The sequence below is a fragment of the Rana temporaria genome, chromosome 7, assembly GCF_905171775.1.
Source record: "Rana temporaria chromosome 7, aRanTem1.1, whole genome shotgun sequence".
Lineage (NCBI taxonomy): Eukaryota > Metazoa > Chordata > Amphibia > Anura > Ranidae > Rana > Rana temporaria.
In genome coordinates, this window is record NC_053495.1 from 127,276,044 (window position 1) to 127,296,971 (window position 20,928).

Genomic DNA, 20,928 nt, shown 5'->3' on the forward strand with positions numbered 1-20,928 from the left:
ATAAATATACGCTTATTGAGATTTTTTTTTTTTTTTACTAAAGACATGTGGCTCTCTACATTTTGGCCTAAATGTATAACTAAAATTGAGTTTATTAGCCTTTTCTTATAACAAAAAGTAAAAAATATATATATGTTTTCGAAATTTTCGGTCTTTTTCCATTTATATCGCCCAAAAAAAATCGCAGAGGCAATTAAATACCATCAAAAGAAAGCTCTATTGATAATTAGGGGGGCGTGGCCGACTGCCGAGCATGGTAGACGTGTAGCTGTACAGCTCCTGCACCAACCGGATCATTCGTTCTTACACCCGCTTCCCAAGCAGCTCCCAGAGACACCGAGACCCACCGGCACATCACTGCAGCCTCACAGAATGTCCGGGCAGATTTGCAAGACGAAGGAGATCCGTCAGCCGAAGAGGCTGACTGATTTCTTTGCGCTGGCAAATCCCCAAGATGGCGCCCGCAATGCCGCACACGCTGCTACTGCGGCCTACACGGACCTTCCTGATGCCGCTGAAACGGGCACATCTCCACACCTGGACTCCCAGGATTCCCCACCTTCCTCCCTCACCTCCTCAGCCGGCAACAGCCCTGCCAAATCGTGGCTGCGTCTGGATACGGGCTCAACGTCACAGGAGGTGAGTGCTGGGTTAATTCTCCCTCCCCCTCCTCCGTCTCCCATTGCGGCCTTCCCCACGGCTGATCAGCCTGTGTTAGACACATCTCTGAAGGAGATGCTTGTCTCAATCCACCGCTCCCTCCACGCTGATTTCTCAAGCATGTTCCATCAGTTCTCCACACAGATGCAGCATATGGGGCAGAGAATGCAACATGTGGAGAATCAAATGGGGCAGATGACAGACACTGTTAATAACCTAGTAGACGCTCATGATTGTAATCTGGACGAGCAGCGGTGGGTGAGGGTCAAGCTGGCGGACGTTGAGGATAGGTCCCGCCGCAATAATGTGAAAATCAGGGGGATCCCTGAAACAGTCCCTCCCCAGGACTTGAATGCTTATGCTAGAAAACTGATGTCTACAGTCCTGCCTGAGTTAACCCCCCCCCCACCTATCGAATGACATACCACGTGACGTACTTGTGCGTATTCACTTTTATCACACCAAAGATCAACTTTTGTTTAAATCCAGACAACTTGGCTGTTTGCCGGCCCCCTACGCTAATCTACAGCTGTATGCTGACCTCTCCCAGCACACTCGTCGGTTACGGAAACAGCTTAACACAATTACCAAACCACTTAACAACCACAAAATTCCCTACCAATGGGGTTTCCCTACAAAAATTATTGTTACCCAGAATGGTGTCAAATACGTCATATCTACGATTGAAGAAGGCCTCACGCTCCTTCATAAATGGGGCATTGTACCTGAACCGTCCCGTGATACTCAACCCAGTCGCGGACGAACCACCTACTCCATGGATAGAAAACACGCTGGGAGCACACATTAACTTACGTTTACATGGCGGAATTTCATCTTCATAATTTAGCAATTCTCCGGGCCGGATGCTTTGCTCGGTGCCTACTGTTCCACAGACTTTCACCCCGACGTTTCGCAGTAGTCGCAGTTCCAATTGACTGCTGTCAGTTTGCTGTTTTTTCAGTTTTTCTTTTATCTTTTCATTTTGTTTGTCTCTCCCCCTCGGTCTCTCCTTACCCTCTGCACCTGACCTGAGAGAGCACCTCCTAGAACAACATCTTGTCCTTTTTCATCGTTCGAATAGACCAACTGTACCTGCAAACTTGTGAGCATCGTTCTCCTGTATTTTTTCTCCATCGATCTTTACAATGCCTAAATTTCTGTCGCTTAACGCAAAGGGCTTGAACCACCCAGCGAAGAGAGCCTCGTTATGGCGTACGGCTCAAAAATCTAACTGTGATGTCCTGTGTGTACAGGAAACCCACTTTAAAGCCTCAGAAGCCCCGGCCTGCACCAATAAGAACTTTGCTCACATTTACCAGGCTTCTGGTCCCTATAAAAAAAACGGAGTAATGATAGCAATTAGAAACACAGTGAGCTTCACTCTTCACGACAGTCTCATAGACGAAGAAGGCAGATCTCTTGCTCTGGATTGCACCATAGACAATAACAGACTCACGATTGCCACGGTCTACGTTCCTAATACAAATCAAATCAATTTCCTCTCTAAACTGTTGCCCAAACTCACCAAATTTCGCAAAGGTAATTTCATTATGTGCGGGGATTTTAACATTGTCCCAGATAATTCTCTTTATGCTTCATCTCGCACCTCCATATTTGTTTCTCCAATGGGTCGCTCCCTAAGATCTAATGACTTATATGATGTATGGAGATGTCACCACACCACAGAACGTGACTATTCATTCTTTTCCCACCGGCACAATTCTTATACCAGGATTGATTATTTTCTTGTCGATAAATGGATCCTACCCAGTGTCTTCTCATCGTCCATTGACACAATTACCTGGTCAGATCACGCTCCTGTATCTATAGTAGTTAACCTTCAACCGGCCTCCCCTCGCACAAACCTTTGGAGGGCTAATGCCTCGATCCTCCGATTACCAGAACATTCAGCATATATCCAAGCATTTGAAAGAATTCTTTGCCATAAACCAGGGTACAGCTTCCACAAGCACCATCCTATGGAATGCCCATAAGGCATTTATTAGAGGTCTCCTCATTCAATTGGGGGCTAGGGAGAAGAGGAGGAGATCACAGCGTCTAGAAACCCTCACCTCCCAGATTAGGCTGCTTGAGGAACGAAATCAATCATTCCCTGACACCCAACTTAAAGATCAGCTGACGCTTCTTAGAAAATACCTTAGAAACTTATTGCTGGGTTATTATGATAGTGCTCAAAAATTCTTTAAAGCTTCACACTATTCCACTGGGAATAAAGCAGGTAGAGCCATGGCTCTTAAGAGTTAAGGGCCACCGCACAAAAACTAAAATTTCTCATCTTTATCATCCCTCTACTAACATTAAACTATTAGATCCCCAGGCTATAGCGGATGCTTTTAGTCTGTACTATGAAAAACTGTATAACCTAAAGGATGACCCTAATTCTCTCCAACCGTCTGCAGACGAAATACAGAGTTTCCTGCAAGACATTAACCTCCCTAAAATATCCCATGACCAACTTAAGAAGCTGAACGCACCCTTCTCCCCAACTGAAGTCTTAGATGTGATCACTAAACTCCCTTCCAACAAATCCCCTGGCCCAGATGGGCTCACCGGGGAATATTACAGTCAATTTGGTTCCATTTTAGCCCCTTTTTTCTCACAAGTTTGTAATATCGCTGCCTCCTCCTCTTTTCTACCAAATTAAATGTTTTCTGCATTAATAATTACACTGCCGAAGCCAGGGAAGGATCCTACCTCCCCACAGAATTTCAGACCTATTTCCCTCCTCAATATCGACACAAAAATTTATGCTAAAATTATAGCCACTAGGTTGATCGATGTAATGCCATCTTTGATACATCCGGACCAATCCGGTTTCACTAAAGGGAGACAGACATGCGATGCCACACGCCGAATCATAAATATTATTCACCACGCGGACACTACCAGAACGCCTTCTCTGCTTCTTTCACTGGGCGCAGAGAAGGCGTTCGACCGGGTTAATTGGGCTTTCCTGCAGGCTGCGCTCCAAAAATTTGGTCTCCATGGACACATATTTTCGGCCATAATGGCTCTGTATTCGGAACCCTCGGCACGGGTGTACACATCCGAAATGGTGTCCAAACCTTTCCCTATATCTAATGGCACACGACAGGGGTGCCCCCTTTCACCCCTTATTTTCAATCTCGTGATGGAACCCCTTGCAGAACATATTCGGTCAAACACTTCCATATCCGGCTTCAGAATTGGAGCGATTGATCACAAGATAAACCTGTTCGCCGACGATGTGATACTAATGGTTACCAACCCATTGTCTTCCCTGGCTTCGATTCAAAATGTTTTACAAAGATTCAGCAATGCCTCATATTATAAGGTTAATGAAGCAAAATCCCATGTTCTAGATCTGGGCTTAGATGCTGTATCTAGTAATTTCCTACAACTTAAATACCCTTTCCCGTGGGCAGACGTGGGAATCACATATCTAGGAATTGCGCTTACCAAATGCTCCAAGACCCTGTTTAAAAATAGCTATGTGGAGGCTAGACAGATGTTAATCAAGGAAACGGCCAAACTCTCCAAATTTGAATTTTCCTGGTCAGGGAGGTTGGCCGCTTTCAAAATGCTTATTTTGCCTAAGCTATTCTACTTATTCCGCACTCTTCCTATACCACTTTCCTCCTCTTTCCTTCAATCTCTTCAATCTATCATCCAACATTTCATCTGGCAAGGCAAGCAACCTCGGTGTAGACACTCTAGAATTATCAAACATAAGCTGAAGGGAGGACTAGGGTATGTGGACATCAAATAATATTATTTAGCGACTATATTGGCGCAAATGCCTGAATGGGTAACTGACCACCCAATCACATTATGGGGAGATATTGAAAATGTTTTGACTCCTAGTCACAACCTGAAAGAATGGTTGTTTAGTTCTATGGTCACCCGGCAAAACCTCTCCTTGTATTCACCAACTATCCAAGCTTCTATTAAAGCCTGAAAAACACTACACTTTATGAAATGGTCGCAGACCATTACGAAAAGCGTGCGAATACCTGTTCGAACGCTCCACCTCCTGTCGCCTGATCTGACTATCCCAGGATGGATTCACGCCCTAACATCTGACACTGCGGACCTTAGACCCAAGTTATTACATAAGACATTCCAACAAGCCTGAGCGACGTACCATGCACCTACCACAGACTTTCTCTCTTTTTTCCGAATTCAACACTGTCTAGCGACATATCCCCGCCTGGAAGGTGAGTTGCCCCTAAAACTGTGGAACTATTTTTTCTCTGACACACGCCCTACCAAAGGTACCTCACTTATTTACTCTGCTTTACAGGAGAAAAATGTATTCCACAAATCTAAACCCTACACAGATTGGGAAGCAGACTTAAATTTACACTTTTCCGACCTCCAATGGCAAGCAACTTTACATTCAATTTACAAATTCACTACTTGCACCTCCCTTTGGGAGCTGTCCAGTAAAATCCATCTACAATGGTATATGACACCGCAAAGACTTGCCAAGTTCCAACCTCACACATCCCCTACATGCTGGAGGAATTGTAACCAAATTGGAACTATCTTTCATGTTTTTTGGACTTGTCCTAAATTAGCAAATCTTTGGAATGAGGTAGAACGCGTTATTCAGAATATCTGCAACATCCCCTTTATTTTGACTCCACAACTAGCGGTACTGAATATAGATATCACCCTGTTACCTCCACATACCCGCCTGATTGTAACTCATATACTCTTAGCAACTAGACTTCTTATTGCTAGGAACCGGAAAAAAGATGTCTCACCCTCTATAATGGAAGTATTAGCATTAGTGCACTCTCATCATGCATATGAGCTCATAATATCTGCAGGGAAACACACTTACCAAAAAATGTATTCCCAATGGCTCCCTTGGTCTCAATGGTACGCTAAAAAGCTTACTTGACTTAGTAACTCCTGAGGATGCTCTCTTCCTCCCCCTCCTGCTTTTCCTAGCACCTTGTCCTGGCTTTTTCTCTTAATTTCCTGTATCTTCTCCCCCTTTTTTATTTTATCTTCCTCTTTTTTTTCTCTGTAGCCCTTGATATTTACATATGTTTAGTTGATATGTCTTGTTACCGATACTGAGCTGTTAGAACGGTTAGAAAGAAATGTTCACCCTATTCAATACAGCAGGCGATTGAACCATCCTGCCTCTAGTCGCAGATTGTTCCCATTAGGGGTGACTAGAGGCATGTACTGCACCATTTTTGTTTGTTCAGTACCTGAATAGGATGTATGATCTAACTATATCTGCATAGTTTTAATGCTACGTTCATGCCTTACAGGTAAATATCAAGTATGAAGTTTGTTACTGAAAATCTGTATCATATCTTATATTTTCAATAAAAATAATTGAACAAAAGAAAGCTCTATTTGTGGGGAGAAAAGGACGCAAATTTAATTTGGGTAAAACATTGCATGACTGCGCAATTACCAGTTAAAGCAGCGCAGTGCCAAATTGTAAAAACGCCTTGGGTCCTTAACCTGCATATTGGTCTGGGTTTTAAGTGGTTAAGGGTCAGGGTTCGTCCATATCCATTATTTTTAAATTGGCTTTTGTTTCTCACTCCTTGATTCGCACAATTACCAGGCCCTTCAGGTCTAGTGTGGATATTTAGGGAAACCCTGCATCAAATAAATAAAAAAATTACGTGGGGTTCCCCCCAAATATCCATTACAGACCCTTCAGGTCTGGTGTGGATTTTAAGGGAAACTCCACCCCAAATTTAAAAAAATGGCGTGGAGTTCCCCCAAAATTCCACACCAGACCCCTTATCCGAGCACGCAACCTGGCAGGCCGCAGGAAAAGAAGGGGGGACGAGAGAGCGCCCCCTCCCTCCTGAATTGTACCAGGCCACACAAAGCACCATGTTGATGGGGACAAGGGCCTCAACCCCACAACCCTTGCTCGGGACGAGAGAGCGCCCCTCCTGAACCGTACCAGACCCCTCAACGGGTGACGGGTGGCCCGCCCTCACCTACATTAGAGCTGTCACTGGCTGGAGACAGGCGATGTGTGCGCTGGATCCCGAACCTGGATGAAGAGATCTTCTCATCGCTGGACCCCATTGGAAAGGAGATCACCCGTCGCAGGATACCGTCGGCGTTGGAGCGGAGACCAAGAGTGGATTACACCTGCTGGATTTTTTTTTAAATAAAGGACTCCACGGTGTGTGTGGGTTTTTTTTTTTTATTTACAATTCTTTACACTTTCTTAGTGAAATGGTAGAGGTACAATGTACCCCATTACCCATTCACATGGGGGGGGGGGCGGGATTTGTTAAAGGGGTCTTCCAGATTCCGATAAGCCCCCCGCCCGCAGACCCCCACAACCACCGGGCAAGGGTTGTGGGGATGAAGGGTCTGGAATGGATATTTGGGGGGAACCCCACGTTTTTTTTTTTGTTTTTTTTTTGACGCAGGGTTCCCCTTAATATTCGTACCAAACCTAAGGGGCCTGGTAATTGAATTTGGGAGGGGACCCCCACGTTTTTTTTATTTTTTTATGAATGACCTCTGAATTGCCGGGAGCCGACAATTCATTATAGCTGCGAGTGATTTTAAATTACTTTTTCTCATCGTCCATGGACGGACACAGCTCCTTAAATCTTGACAAGTGGGTTATGTTCTTTGTTTACAGGAGAGGACTAGGCAGAAACATGTTAAAGTGGAGGTTCACCCTAAAAACTATTTTTTAACATTAGAGCCAGCATAGTAAGGGCATATACTTTCGGCAGTTTTTTTTTTTCTCCGTACTTACCTTTTATATTCTGATTTGGTCCAGGGCTTCCGCGTTCTGATGACCCTGGGACTGGGCGTTCCTATCCCTGCCTCAGGGTTCCGATGACTGCGGGACTGTGCGTTCCTATCCTTCGGTTCGATGATTGACGGCTTGTCACTAGATTTCCAGAAATAGCAGAACTGCGAGTCGGCACTATACGGCGCCTGCGCCCGACGTGTAGAGCTGACTGCGCAGGCGCCGTATAGTGCCGACTTGCAGCTCGGCTATTTCCCGACATCTGGTGACGCGCGTTGTGCGACAGGTCACCTGTTTCACAAGCCGTCAATGGATGGATAGGAACGCCCAGTCCCGCAGTCATCGGAAGCCCTGGACAAAACCAGAATATAAAGGTATGTACAGAGGGGAAAAAAAACGCAGAAAGTAAATGCCCTTACTATGCTGGCTCTAATGTGTGTAATATTAAAAAAAATTTTTGGGTGAACACCCGCTTTAAATACAGGTTACATTAACAGAGTTGAACAGCCCCTCCAGACATAACCCTCCTCACTGTAGCATGCAGCCTCAGTTTCGTTCTGCCTAGCAAGGAGAAGGATGAAGGATTTGGGCCCAGCGCCCTGAGGAGAAATTTTATTTTATTTTACTTTTTCTTGAAGAATCTTCTTTCAACTGTTGGCTGAGAGACAGGCTGGATAATATAGATCCTTGTAGTCTACTCAGTCCGACCAGCAAGCGTGGACACACCTTTGCAAAGAGGCTGGGTGTCACGTACCTTACCAGAGGCCGAAGTGCTGAGAGGGCTTCCCTTGCGACTGAGTGCAGAACGCCCCCTGGAGGTGACACAGGGGGTGCTATGCCCGGAGATGCAGGGGTTGCCAGCTGCGACTTGCTGAGAAGATGTAGAAGCTCAGCTGTCCACCAGGATACGTAGTCAGGCAGGGGTACCACGGAAGTACCAGATGAGGTAGACTCGCAGGGAAACCCAGGGGCGGAGTCAGGAGCCAAGTCGGAAGTCATGCACAGGAAGCAGGAGGTAGCTGGAGCAGGTCAGAAGGCAAGCCGTGGTCATACACTGGAACAATCAGGCAGGAACAGGATAAAGAGTAACCGAGAGACAAGCCGGGGTCATACACGGAGAAGTCTGGTCAGGCAAGCCGGGTCGTCAACGGGTACACAGGAACAAGAGCTCAGGAACACACAAAGGCTGAAGATCATGCAGCAGTTGGTAACTGCTGCAACAAGTCTTTAAATAGGGCACTGACGCCAGGAGTCCCGTCCGCATTGCATGCGCACTGGCGCACACGCATGCGCAGTGAAGAATACAGGACTTGCAGAGTTGTTGCCCGTTTGCGCGTGCATGCGCACTGTGCCTGCTGGTCCGTGAAGGGCAGGTCTGACAGCTCTTCCACGGTTGGTTCCCTGACACTGGGTCTGCCACGCCATACCCCATGACTCCTGGGGGGGCCGTGGAGCTTTGCTCCGAGGTCCACATATGACTGGGCTGTGATGTTGTCTCACTCACAGTGGACCGGGCCGACAGCTACCTCCCATTTCGGTTGTAGTTCTGTCAGGAATGCGTCAGCGAGTCCTCGCTTGGACGGGTAAGTACAGTCCCTCCTGCTTTGGTGGGTTGGTAGGGCTGGGCATTCCTGGGGTTCGGGGGGCCTCTTCTCCTCCCTTCCCTGCTCCTTTTCCCTTGCTGCATTGCTAACATTGCCGCTGTCAGGGGGGAGGCGGCCCTCCTGAGGGGACTGTGTTATCTGGCCTGTGTTTTTTCCTTTTTGTATTGGGCTTTCCTGTGAGGAAAAAGCCCTGTGATGAGCACAGATGTTTATGATTATACTTCAGCGAGTAGTTAGACGCTGACTGATTGACACCTGTAACGGTTTTTCTTTTTATGCTGTATCTTATCCTTAAATAAAAAAGCCCTAGGAGGCTTTTCCTGTTTAAACACAGGTCCCTGCAGATGCCGCACAGTTACCTCACGGTTTATTTTCCTCTCACAAGCTGTGTGCTGAGAGCGGACGGCAGCGCTGGGCAGTCTCCTCCTGAGGTGAGTCCCCCGGTTACTCCTGGTCAGCGCAGCAAGTGGGTGAGAGGCCCTGATTAGGGCTCTAGGAGCTTTTGTTTATTTGTATGGACAGGTGTGCATATTATAATACAAACTATGTAAATATTGGAGTCAGTATCTGGGTCCTTCCCCACATGCTGGTGGTGGCAGCAGGTGTTAGCACCTGGGATTCCCACAGAGTTTTTATTGTTAGTCCTGGACACATTTGTGCCAGGGTGGGGGTGGACGGCAGGCGGTAAAAGAGTGCCCCCTTCCCCGTTATCCCCTGGGGAATGCTCTGTTATGAAGCCATGAACCAGGTACCTAGTTAAAAAAAAAAAGCAGAATAAGGCATTTATGGGTGCGCTTTTTACTGCTGCAAGGGACTCTGTGCAGCTGGGTTTCCGCCGAGGGCTCGGTCTTTTTTGGATCACACAAATCAGACCGCTGTGTAGGTTTTTTCCTTCTGTGCCCTTCTTTGATAATTTCTTAGATGCGGAATGAGAAAAGCCGCTGAGGGCTTTTGTAGTCCCTCACCGCCGGGCGGGAACCTCCGCTTGTATGGATCTGACTGATAGAAGATCCGAAGTACTGACCCGTTCCATGTTTACCAGGCTGGGGTCTGGCTTGCGGCCTATTGTGGCCACTACTCTGGGGTCTCAGTCGGCGCTGGTGCCATTTTTTGGGAGGGTTTTTCAATTACATTGAAAACTCCCATTGGCGCCTATTTTGTCGTAGCCGCGCTATGGCGCAGCTTACATTGTGCCGGCCATTTTCCTGTGGCCGCGTTCTAAACGCTCGGCGGCCATCTTGGAGTAGTCCTGACCCCTAGTGCTGTATACAACTCACGGAGTGAGCATTTTGCACCAGACAGTGGAGGAGCACCGACTCTCTCCTGAGGTTATTAGGCTAGCCGACCAGCTGGTCCAGGGCCTCATATAGGTCTGTGATGCTTCATTGAATGCTGCGCCCTTGTTATCCAGGGCTTCTGTTACAGAATACTATTTATGCACACGGTGGTGTAGTGCTTAAAGGATCACTAAAGGAAAATATTTTTTTAGCTAAATAGCTTCCTTTACCTTACTGCTGTACTGGTTTCATGTCCTCATTTTTTTTTTTTGCTTTGAAGTTGCTGTAATTCTGCTGTGATCTCCACACTTCCTGCTTGTCTGGCTCCTTATGAAAAATCTCATGGCAGCTTTTCACTGTGGTCCAAGCTGTGTGTCTAAAATTCCTCAGAACCAATCAGATTCATTTTAAAAACAAAACACTGCTCTGGATTTGTTTGTTTTTGTTCTGTGTCTCTCTCTATTTCACATAAACATGAAACCAGTTTAAAAACGAAAGTGAAACTAGAGGCACATTATATGATTGATTTTTATCTATTTTTAATCATTTTTAAAAGGAATCAGTTAACTTTTATGTCTATATCCTGTAAACAGTCATTTCAGCAAAACATTTTTTTTCCTTTAGTGACCCTTTAACTCCATTACTTGGCAGCAAGAGAGTCATTGGTTCGAATCCGGACACTGACGCCAATCTGCCTGGAGCTTGCATTGTCGCTCCCTGTGTCTGCGTGGGTTTCCTCCGGGTACTCCGGGTTTCCTCCAAAGGCATGTGTGCATACACCTACATAATATACATACACACTATGTGTGTGTATTATTTAGGGGCAACCCTCCCAGGCTGTCAAAGGCCCAGCTGGGGGGACTAATCCGTCCCTGGGTGCGTAAGCCGATTACGCCGGCACCCAAATCCTGCCAGTGTATGTAGCCTTCCCTCCCTGTCTCTAGGTGGGAGGGGCGGCTTGCAGGTTCACAATTCGGAGAAACCTCCCTGCTCTCCGACCAGTGGGTCTGCGAGGTGGTCTCTTCGGAGTACTAGATAGGGTTTCCTCCTATCCACAGAAAAAAGTTCTTTCCTTGTGTCTTCCTCTCCCGGCCCGTCGGTCTGCCTTGAGCAGTGTGGAATTTGCTAAGCTGCGGGGTAATTTTACCTTTCCTGCAGGACGAGAGTTTTGGGGTTTTCTATGGGCCTCAGGCCCTAAATACCTTTGTGAACGTCGGGTAACTCCGCATTGGAATCCATTTGTTCGGTGGTAGCTGCGCTCCATCCGGGGGATGTCCTGACGTCCTCAGACATCAGGGACGCATACGTGCATGTCCCGTTTTGCGCATGTCAGTGTTTTTTTCTGTGCTTCGTGATGAGAGAGGGTCTCTGTCAGCCTGTGGCCCTCCCTTTTGATCTGGCGTCAGCACCATGAGTTTTCAGCTAGGAGCTTGCACTTATCCTAACTTTGTTGGGACAGCGAGGCTTTGCCTCATTGGCTACTTGGACGTCTTTCTTCTTAGAGCAGCTTCTGTCTCCGACCTAGTGGATGGGTTATTCTCATTCAGACCCTCTGAAAATTTGGCTGGATGTTAAACGTTTAGGCCAGAAAGTGTAGCTCAGTGGCAGCAAGCCTACCCTCCATGTGTGTGACCCAGGGTTCAAATCCTGGGCATGCTAGGTTTCGACTCAGCGTTGGAGTATCTAGTGTTGTTCCAGACCCCTCGGTGGCAAAGGTCCTTTTTCCCCTGGAGAAATTGCAGACTCTTCAGTCTGCGGTGAAGGTATTGGCATCAAGCAATCGGTCTTCTCTCGGGGCGCCTGCTGGTTCGGGGCCTGTGGATAGCCACCTTCAAGGCGGTACTGTATGCCCAGTTCCACACCTTGGTTTTCCAGGGGAAATACTGTCCAGGTGGTAAAAATATCTTGTCTCTGAAATCATCAGATTCCGGTGCGCCACCTAGTCAGAGTCTCTGAGTTGGTGACAGAGATCCCCGACTCTTCGGTCCGGGAAGTTGTCACAAAACTGGGGGGTCCAGTCGGCCCTGAGTCGCTGGACTTGCGTAGACCTATGGCCACACATCCTGAATGTGTCTGGTCTCGGTAGCTACCCAGGGTCGGGCCTGGCTAGTGCCTGGGTGGAGACCGCCTGGGAATACCAGGTGCTGTCTACTGCATTGTCCTTCTATTTTAGGTGATCAGGCTATGCTTCTCCTTGTGGTTGACCGATCTGGTTTCAGCCGGACAATGCCATGGCCATGGCTTCGGTCTACCGTCAATTATACTGGCAGGCGGACTACTGGAGTCCCCAGATGCTGGACCAGGGCTACTGGTCTTTGTGCTTGGGGTGTTTCGGCTCCCTTGCAGGAGGTGAGCCTCACAGGGCATGGATCTCCTGGCCGCTCATCTCCGCCGCAAGGGTGTCAAAGTTAGTGGCCAGGTCTAGTGATCTGGTACAGACGCGTCAGTCATGCTGGTGGCCCTGTGGGGTCTGTATCGGCGACTTTTTTGCCGTTCCTTCAGGCTAGTTGCTTCCTCGGCCACTCCACAGAGTAGAGGCTGAGGAGATCCTGATAATTCTAATCGCTCCAGATTCACCTCGGTGTCCTTGGTACGCCGATATCGGGCGCCTGGTAGCGGAGGTACCCTGGCGGTTGCCAGGGCAGGAGGTTCCTCTGTCTCGAGGTCCCATACTTCCTCCTGTTGTACAGTCACTGACTTGCTCAACATGGTTATTGGAAGCCAGACTTTAGGTGACCGGGGTCTGTCTGACTCGGTCATCTCAACAGGGCACCGTAGTCGTCTTCCGGAGGCTCTACCGTCGCACCTCTCTTGTTGCGAAGGGATGGAGTGACGTCCACGGACGTACTCTGTATCCAGGGTCCTGCTGTTTTTAAAGCTTGGAGTGGATCTAAAAATTGCTTAAAGCACCGTTTGGGGGCAGATTTCAGCCTTGGCTGTGTTCTTTCAGTGGCCTTTTTGCGGCCCGTTCCCTTGTGGGTCCCCTTTTTTTGTGTACAGGGGGTTTGTCATATACTTTCCCCTCTTGGCCCATCTCTTACCCCATGAGTTTTGACTCTGGTGCTCTCGGTTCTTCAGGAACCTTCCTTTTGGAAACATCAGAGAGATTTTCTCTTGACACTATCTCAGAAGATGGCCCCTTTAGTGGCCTTTACCTCTGTTAGAGGGGTTTCTGAGTTGGCGGTCTTGTCTTCCATAAGGATTAGGCGATGGTGCGCCCGCGACCTTCCCTTCTTCCGAAGGAGGTTTCGGCCTTTCATACTTTAGGCGTTGTATGCGCTTTGCCTACTACGGCTCCGTTTCGGAGCTTCTGACTCTTTTGTGTCGGTGTCTGGTCCACAAAGGGCCTGGCGGTCTCGTCGACCACCATTTCTCGGTGGTTCAGGCAGGCCGTCATACAGGCTTATGCTCCTAAGGGGCGGGCCCCCCTTTTCGGTCACGGCACTTTCGATCAGGGCAATTGGTGCTTCCTGTTTTTTTTTTCCGACATTATGCGTCGGTCTTACAGGTGTACGAGGCGGCGACTTGCTCGTCCGTTCACGCTTTTTCCAGAATTTACATGGTTTCTGTGAGTGCATCTTATGATGTTTTTTTTCAGCCGCTAGTTTTTGCCGGCGGCTGTTTAAAGTTGCACCTCCTCCGTTGAGGAGCTCTGCTTGTTTTGGGGTGAAGTTAAAATTGGTTTTACTGATATATTTCCCACCCCTCGTTTTTTGACACTGCTTGGGGACGTCCCACTTGCCAAGATTTAAGGAGCTGTGTCCGTCCATGGACGATAAGAGAAAAAAACGGACGTTTTTTCGGGAGCTGTGATTTAAATAATGGTTGAAGTGAAACAATAAAAGTGAAATATTCCTTTAAATTTCGTACCTAGGAGGTGTGTAAAGTATGCCTGGTAAAGTAGCACTATTTTCCCATGCTTAGAACTGTCCCTGGACAAAGTGTAATTTCTGAAGGAAAAAATTGTATTTTTTGTACTCACCGTAAAAATTCTTTTCTCTAAAGTCCATGGACGGACACAGCTCCTTAAACCTTGACAAGTGGGTTACGTTTCCTGTTAACAGGAGAGGACTAGGCAGAAACATGTTAAATAGTTAAATACATGTTCCAATAACAGAGTTGAACAGCCCCGCCCAGGGGGCGGTCCCTCCAGACATAACCCTCCTCACTGTAGCATGCAGCCTCAGTACGTAACAAGCAGTACAAACCTAAAAAGGATGGGTGGGAGCTGTGTCCGTCCATGGACTTCAGAGAAAAGGATTTTACGGTGAGTACAAAAAATACAATTTTTTTGCATTGATACACGTCCCCTGGGGCAGGACCCAGGTCCCCAAACACTTTTTAGGACAATAACTTGCATATTAGCCTTTAAAATTAGCAATTTAGATTTCAAACATTCGAGTCCCATAGACTTTAACGGGGTTCTAAAGTTCACACAAACTTTTGGTCTGTTCGCAGATTCTGGTGCGAACCGAACGGGGTGGTGTTCGGCTCATCCTTAGTGGAGTGTCCGAGATGGCGGCTTTCATGCAAGGAGCTGTTTTTGGTCTTGCATCATGTTAAGGTGATGTTGTATCCTTATCCATTTTTTTGCCTAGTGGTGTCTGGTTTTCACTTGAATCAAGACAATTGGCTAGATTCAGAGAGAGTTAGGCCGGCGTATCAGTAGATACGCCGACCTAACTTGGAATCTGCGCCGTCCTAAGTTTAAGTGTATTCTCAAACTGAGATACACTTAAACCTAGCTAAGATACGACAGCCTGCGCCTTCGTATCTTAGGGTGCAATATTTAGGCTGGCCGCTAGGTGGCGCTTCCGTGGAGTTTGGAGTAGAATATGTAAATGACTAGATACGCCTGTTCACGAACGTACGTGCGCCCGTCGCAGTAAAGATACGCCGTTTACGTAAGGCGTTTTCAGGCGTAAAGTTATTTCATCAAATAGCTGAACTAGTCAATGTTAAGTATGGCCGTCGTTCCCGCGTCAAAATTTGAAAATTTTACGTGGTTTGCGTAAGTCGTCCGTGAATAGGGCTGGACGTAATTTACGTTCACGTCGTAAACCAATATGTCCTTGCGGTGTACTTTGGAGCAATGCACACTGGGATATGTACACGTACGGCGCATGTGCCGTTCGTAAAAAACGTCAATCACGTCAGGTCACCCTCAATTAACATAAAACACGCCCCCTCAGCCTAATTTGAATTAGGCGCGCTTACGCCGGCCCCCTTTACGCTACGGCGCCGTAAGTTAGGAGGCAAGTACTTTGTGAATACAGTACTTGCCTCTCTGACTTAAGTTGCGGCGGCGTCTCTGAATCCAGCTAAATGTTTAGCCTTCCTTTCTGATCCTCAGTTGGCAGGAGTTAGATCACTGCATATTCTGGAGGTAGTTCTGACGGTCAGAATAACTTAATTTGTCGATACAGGTCAGGAATTCTGGTTTGTGCTGCCAGGATAGGCAGGAAGCATCCAAGTTAACGATTTTCATTTTTATTTGCCAGTTAATTATTCGAGCCTATGGCTTGAAAAGGCAAGTTCCCCGCCCCTTTTTTTTATAAAAGCGCTTTCTACCAGGTGTGTGGGGGCATCTAGGACCATCCACCATCATGTGTCAGTGGCTCAGGATTTAGGGCCATTACATGGTGTTTTGTTCATACATTCACATAATTTTTCCAGATAGATATCAATGCCACAGAGGATACTGCTTTGGCCACAGTATGTTTTGGGTGGCAGTTTCTGTGATTGTGTCTCCCTCCCCTCAAGTGCATTGCTTTAGGACATCCCATATAGTCAGAATTATGGTTGCTCTGTGTCCTGTGATGTACGATAAAGAAAATGGGATTTTTTTCAATACACTTACCTGTAAAATCCTTTTCTAGGATTAGATCACGGGACACAGTGGTCCCTCCCATCTTTTTTGGGATATTCATTGCTTTGCTACAAAACTGAGGTCCTTCCTGTGTAGAAGGGGTTATATAGGGGTGGACTTCCAGTTTTGAATATCTGCCAGTGTCCATCCACCAGTAGGTGGCGTATAATTCATACAGTCATTATTATGGTTGCTCTGTGTTCTGCGTGATGTACTGCGAAAGGGATTTTACAGGTAAGTATGACGGAAAAAATTATATAATTTTGCGTTGCGCTAAAATTAAAAAACAAACTAATATAATATTAAACAAAGTGAGTCCATGAGTCCCTCACGTGATATTAAATAAGTGAACAAGTGTTTCCACCAGATCCTCCACCTTGTGATTCACAGCCCGACCGGTTTTGTCACTACAAGGCCTTTTTCCAGGGCATGGGCATCTTTCCCCGTCATTGCATGTATGTAATCCATGTATTTGTCTGAGCCTCGTTCTCATCTCCTGCCTTGTGTGGTTCAACACACTTAACCAAGCCTTATTCTGGCCAAAAGTGCTGTTCTCACGAGTCCAGCTCCGTTCTGACTGTGTGTCTCCTCTTTATGATCACCAAGAGCTGATATAACATCACATGGCCTGAAACCCTGGAAGACGAGCTCACGGCTTCAATCTAAAATATACAGTCACATCCTGTGGAGACATGGCATCCTAAGTTCCCATATCACGGGTTGAAATGAGATCAAGCTCACCAATATATACATTACAAACTATGCATATAATCCCACACTTTATTTGTGAATAAACGGGCATTAATACAAAAAATTCTAATAATGTTAACAAAGATATTGTAAAATTATGCATCAAATGGTATTCTGTTATCACAAGCGCAGTTTATTTTTGTTTTAAGTAATAGGCACGTGACAGGTACTCTTTATGGAGGAATCTATGGTCTATAAGACCCCAAATCACTCCTCTGCCTTTGAAAGCATTCAAAACTCCAAGATCTGTGTTTTTGAATACTTTTGATTTAAAAAAAATGGAGCGGTTGACATCCGGGTAAACTAAGTTATGTCATTGCGCCCGGGTTTCCATAGCGGAGTCCTGATCAAAGCCATTCCTGGCTTTATATGGGTGTTTGACTAGCCGGGGGATGTGGCGGCTGGTAGCCCAAGCAAGCTGCGCGGGGGGTATGTGATGGCAGTCGTGCAGCTAGTTAGCCGCTACAATTCTTATTACAAGAACCATCGGTTCTTAAAAAAAAAAACATTACCAGGTTGATGACTGCAGGTGCAGACATCACCCTGTCAAATGACATACTTGGTATGATTTGGCACCAAGAGGATAAGGTATTACGGATAGGTACCTTATTCTTCTACCCCTTTATTTAACAAACACTTCAAGGGTATGATTTTACAACAACCTAACATTTAAACGCATTGAGTATTAAAAAAAAAAAGAACGTAACCGATTTTAATCCTAATGCATTTTGTAAACAATGCCAATATACTTTATTTTCTAGAAGCTGCTATTCAAATGAAAATATATCTGATCGCTATGTGGTACCTGACGATTGTGTAATTGTTGGTGAAATCTATGCTGTCCGTGACGCTGGAGATGTTTGGTGGTACCGAGTTATTGTCCATTCTGTGATCAGTTCCAAGGATGTTCAGGTCTACTATCCTGATTTTGGCTATATGGCAACTGTAAAAAGACATTGGCTACGATTCCTCAAGTAAGTTTTTATAATTAAGCATAGAAAAGTATAACTGTAAAAAGAAAAATATTGCGCTTGTTAAGGTGAAAAAAAAGCAGCGATCAAAAAGTGTTATACCACACAAAAGTATAACTGTGCTGTAATGGAAACCTGAACACTCTAGAGCCGTCTTCTGCAGAAATTACCGTATTTATCACGGTATAACGCGCTCCCGCGTATACCGCGCACCCCTAAAGTGACCCCCAATCCTGTGGAAAAAAAGTTATTTTTGTACTTACAGTTTTGGTGTCTTGCGCGGCGGCCTCGTCGGGTCCGGCGTCCTTCTGCGGCTTCGGGTGTCCTCTTCGGCGGGTCCGGTGTCCTCTTCGGCAGGTCCGGCGTCCTTCTGCGGCGTCCTCCACGCTCGTTTCCCGCGCCGAGTTTTGAATACTGCACCAGCATATACCGAGCGCAGTACACTCGGGCAGGCTCGGCAACTGTTGCGCTCACGTCCTGTACGTCCAGGACGTGACCGCGGAAGAAGCCGAGACTGGCCGACTATACCCGAGTGTACTGCGCTCGGTATAAGTCGGCGCAGTATTCAAAACTCGGCGCGGGTATCGGCGTATATCGCGCACCCACGATTTTGCCCTGATTTTCAGGGCAAAAAAGTGCGCGATATACGCCGATAAATACGGTAGTTGATTTGGTTATATACCTTATCTGCTTTAACCACTTCAATACCAGGTACTTACCCCCCTTCCTGCCCAAGCCAATTTCCAGCAGACATTCTACACTGGGTGGCACTGATGGGCATTGATAGTGGGCACTCATAGGTGACACTGATGGGCACTAAAAGGCTGCACTGATGGGTACTTATGAGTGGAACTGATGGGTACTGATAGGCAGCACTGCTGGGCACTGATATGTGGCACTGATATGCGTCACTGATAGAATGGCACTGATAGACATCCCTTGTGGCACTGGCAGGCATTGTGGATGGGCATTGATTGGCAGCTGCCTGGGCACAGATTGGTATTTCCCTGGTGGTCTAGGTGGCATCCTAGTGGTCCTGGGTGGGCATCCGAAGGGGGGGGGGGCTGCGCTGATAAACAATCGGCACAGACTCTCCCTGTCAGAGCAGCCGATTGGCTTTTCCTCACTCGCGTCTGACAGACGCAAGTAGAGGAGAGCCAATCGACAGCTTCATCGTGATTGGACACAGCTGTTTACGTGGTAAAGAGCCTCCGTCGGACTGAAAACAGACTGAAACACTGCACCACCGATCGCTGCAATGGGCGCGCCCCCTTGGTTGAGCCACGGCTGTTATGCTGCTGGACCTCCATATGAAGTCCAGTCAGGATAACGCAACCACTGCCCGGCCGTCATTTTGCTATAGGCCGGGAGGGAAGTGGTTAAAGATTTTTTTTTTTTGTTTATAATAGTAAACATAATTCATTGGCTGTCATTGAGCACTTGACAATGGCTGGGAATTATAGGAGCGTGACATCACCTATAGGCTCCCATGGCCCAGCCTTTGTCAGTGCTACTTCCTATTCCCTGCAGCTGCTGGTCACTGATAGACCAGAGATGGCTAAAAAAAAGTAACTACTGTATATATCTCTTTTTACAAAGGGTAGGTAGGAGGCGGAAGAAGTATAGTTGGTATTCGGCTTTAATTCCACTTTAAAAAGTAGGAATTTTGTTAGGGACTAGTTGAGTAGCAGAAGTGAAGTAAAAATAAATATATATATATTTTTTATCTATCACTTCCTGTACAGTACAGGGCACAGATGACCTGTTCATACACCATGGTTATAGGTATGTACCTTCAGGTGATTAGACACTGGGAAGCTTCTGAGGACACAATCCCTGTGGCACCTTGTGTTTTACCCTATCCCACGCCATGAGTCCTTAGATTTTTGTTAGTGTCTGAAGGTGATCGATCTCTTCTCTTTCATAGACAAATATGCTTCACTAGTTTATTATTATTTTTTTTAAATCCTCAGTCATAGAAACTTTGAAAAGTGTTTTTTTTTTTTTTGTCTGCATGTACAGTAGATCTGTGTTTGTCCCAAACATGTTTGAATCCACTTACTGTTGACTGACTCATTACCTCTTTTGGAGGTCTATTCCAAACAGTGACTACTCTTTCACTAAAATAATAATTTCTAAGCCAAGTTTTGAATTTTACTCTTGCTTGTTTGAGGTCATGTCCTTTTGTTCTTGATCTTTGCTTCATATTGAAAAACTTCTTTACTGAAATCTATTCACCTCATTGATGTATTTAAGGGTATCAGTCATGTCTCCCTTTTCTCTTCAGACTGTACATTTTGAGTTCCCGAAGTCTCTCCTGACATGTTTTATCCCTCAGATCTTTCACCATTTTTGCAGACGATCTCTGGACTCTATCTTATCAAACTCTTATTGCATTAATAAGTGAGGTCTTCAGAACCTAACACTGTATTCTAAATGAGGTCTAACTAGAGTTCTATTTAAAGAAATCGGGACCTCCTGCTGGTGATCCAGCCTCCAGTGATGCATCTTAACATTTTATTTGCTTTTCCCACTGCATGGTCACATTCTTTCCTCATTTTGCAATCTGGAATAAGTGCTCCCCAATCTTTTTCCTCTGTAGTGCTGGCAAACACTGTACTCCCAATACTATACTTAAAAAAGGAATTCTTTTTCCCTAGTTGCATTATTTTACATTTAGTATCCTTGAAGTGAAGTTTCCACTGTTTTTTGACTAATTTTCCAGCAATGCCAAATCATCTTCAGTGTCACAGACAACTCCAGGGATGTCGACCCTATTGCACACCTATGTGTTATCAGCAAAAATACATACATTGCCCACCAAACCTTTAATTATGTAACTTACAAATAGAATGGGACTTGTGCTATACTGCTATTGACTGGTCTCTGTTCCAAATGAATCCCATATACAACCACGTGCTGGTATCTACCCTTTAGCCGACTGCATATCCACTGAACCATTAGAAAAAAGTGCATAAATAAAGGCCTGCAATGCACTTCTCTGCGCCAAGGAACAATGTATCAACAGTTCCTG

The 20,928-nt window shown here is 46.2% G+C and overlaps 1 protein-coding gene across 1 annotated transcript in view; it reads left to right on the forward strand.

Annotated features, from left to right (window-relative positions):
• TDRD5 (tudor domain containing 5) overlaps nucleotides 1–20,928 on the forward strand; it is a 336,334-nt gene that overhangs the window by 194,940 nt on the left and 120,466 nt on the right. The window contains exon 10 of the mRNA XM_040359954.1: nucleotides 17,685–17,897. Coding sequence (XP_040215888.1) covers nucleotides 17,685–17,897 — 213 coding nt within the window. The remainder of the gene's footprint in view (nucleotides 1–17,684; nucleotides 17,898–20,928) is intronic.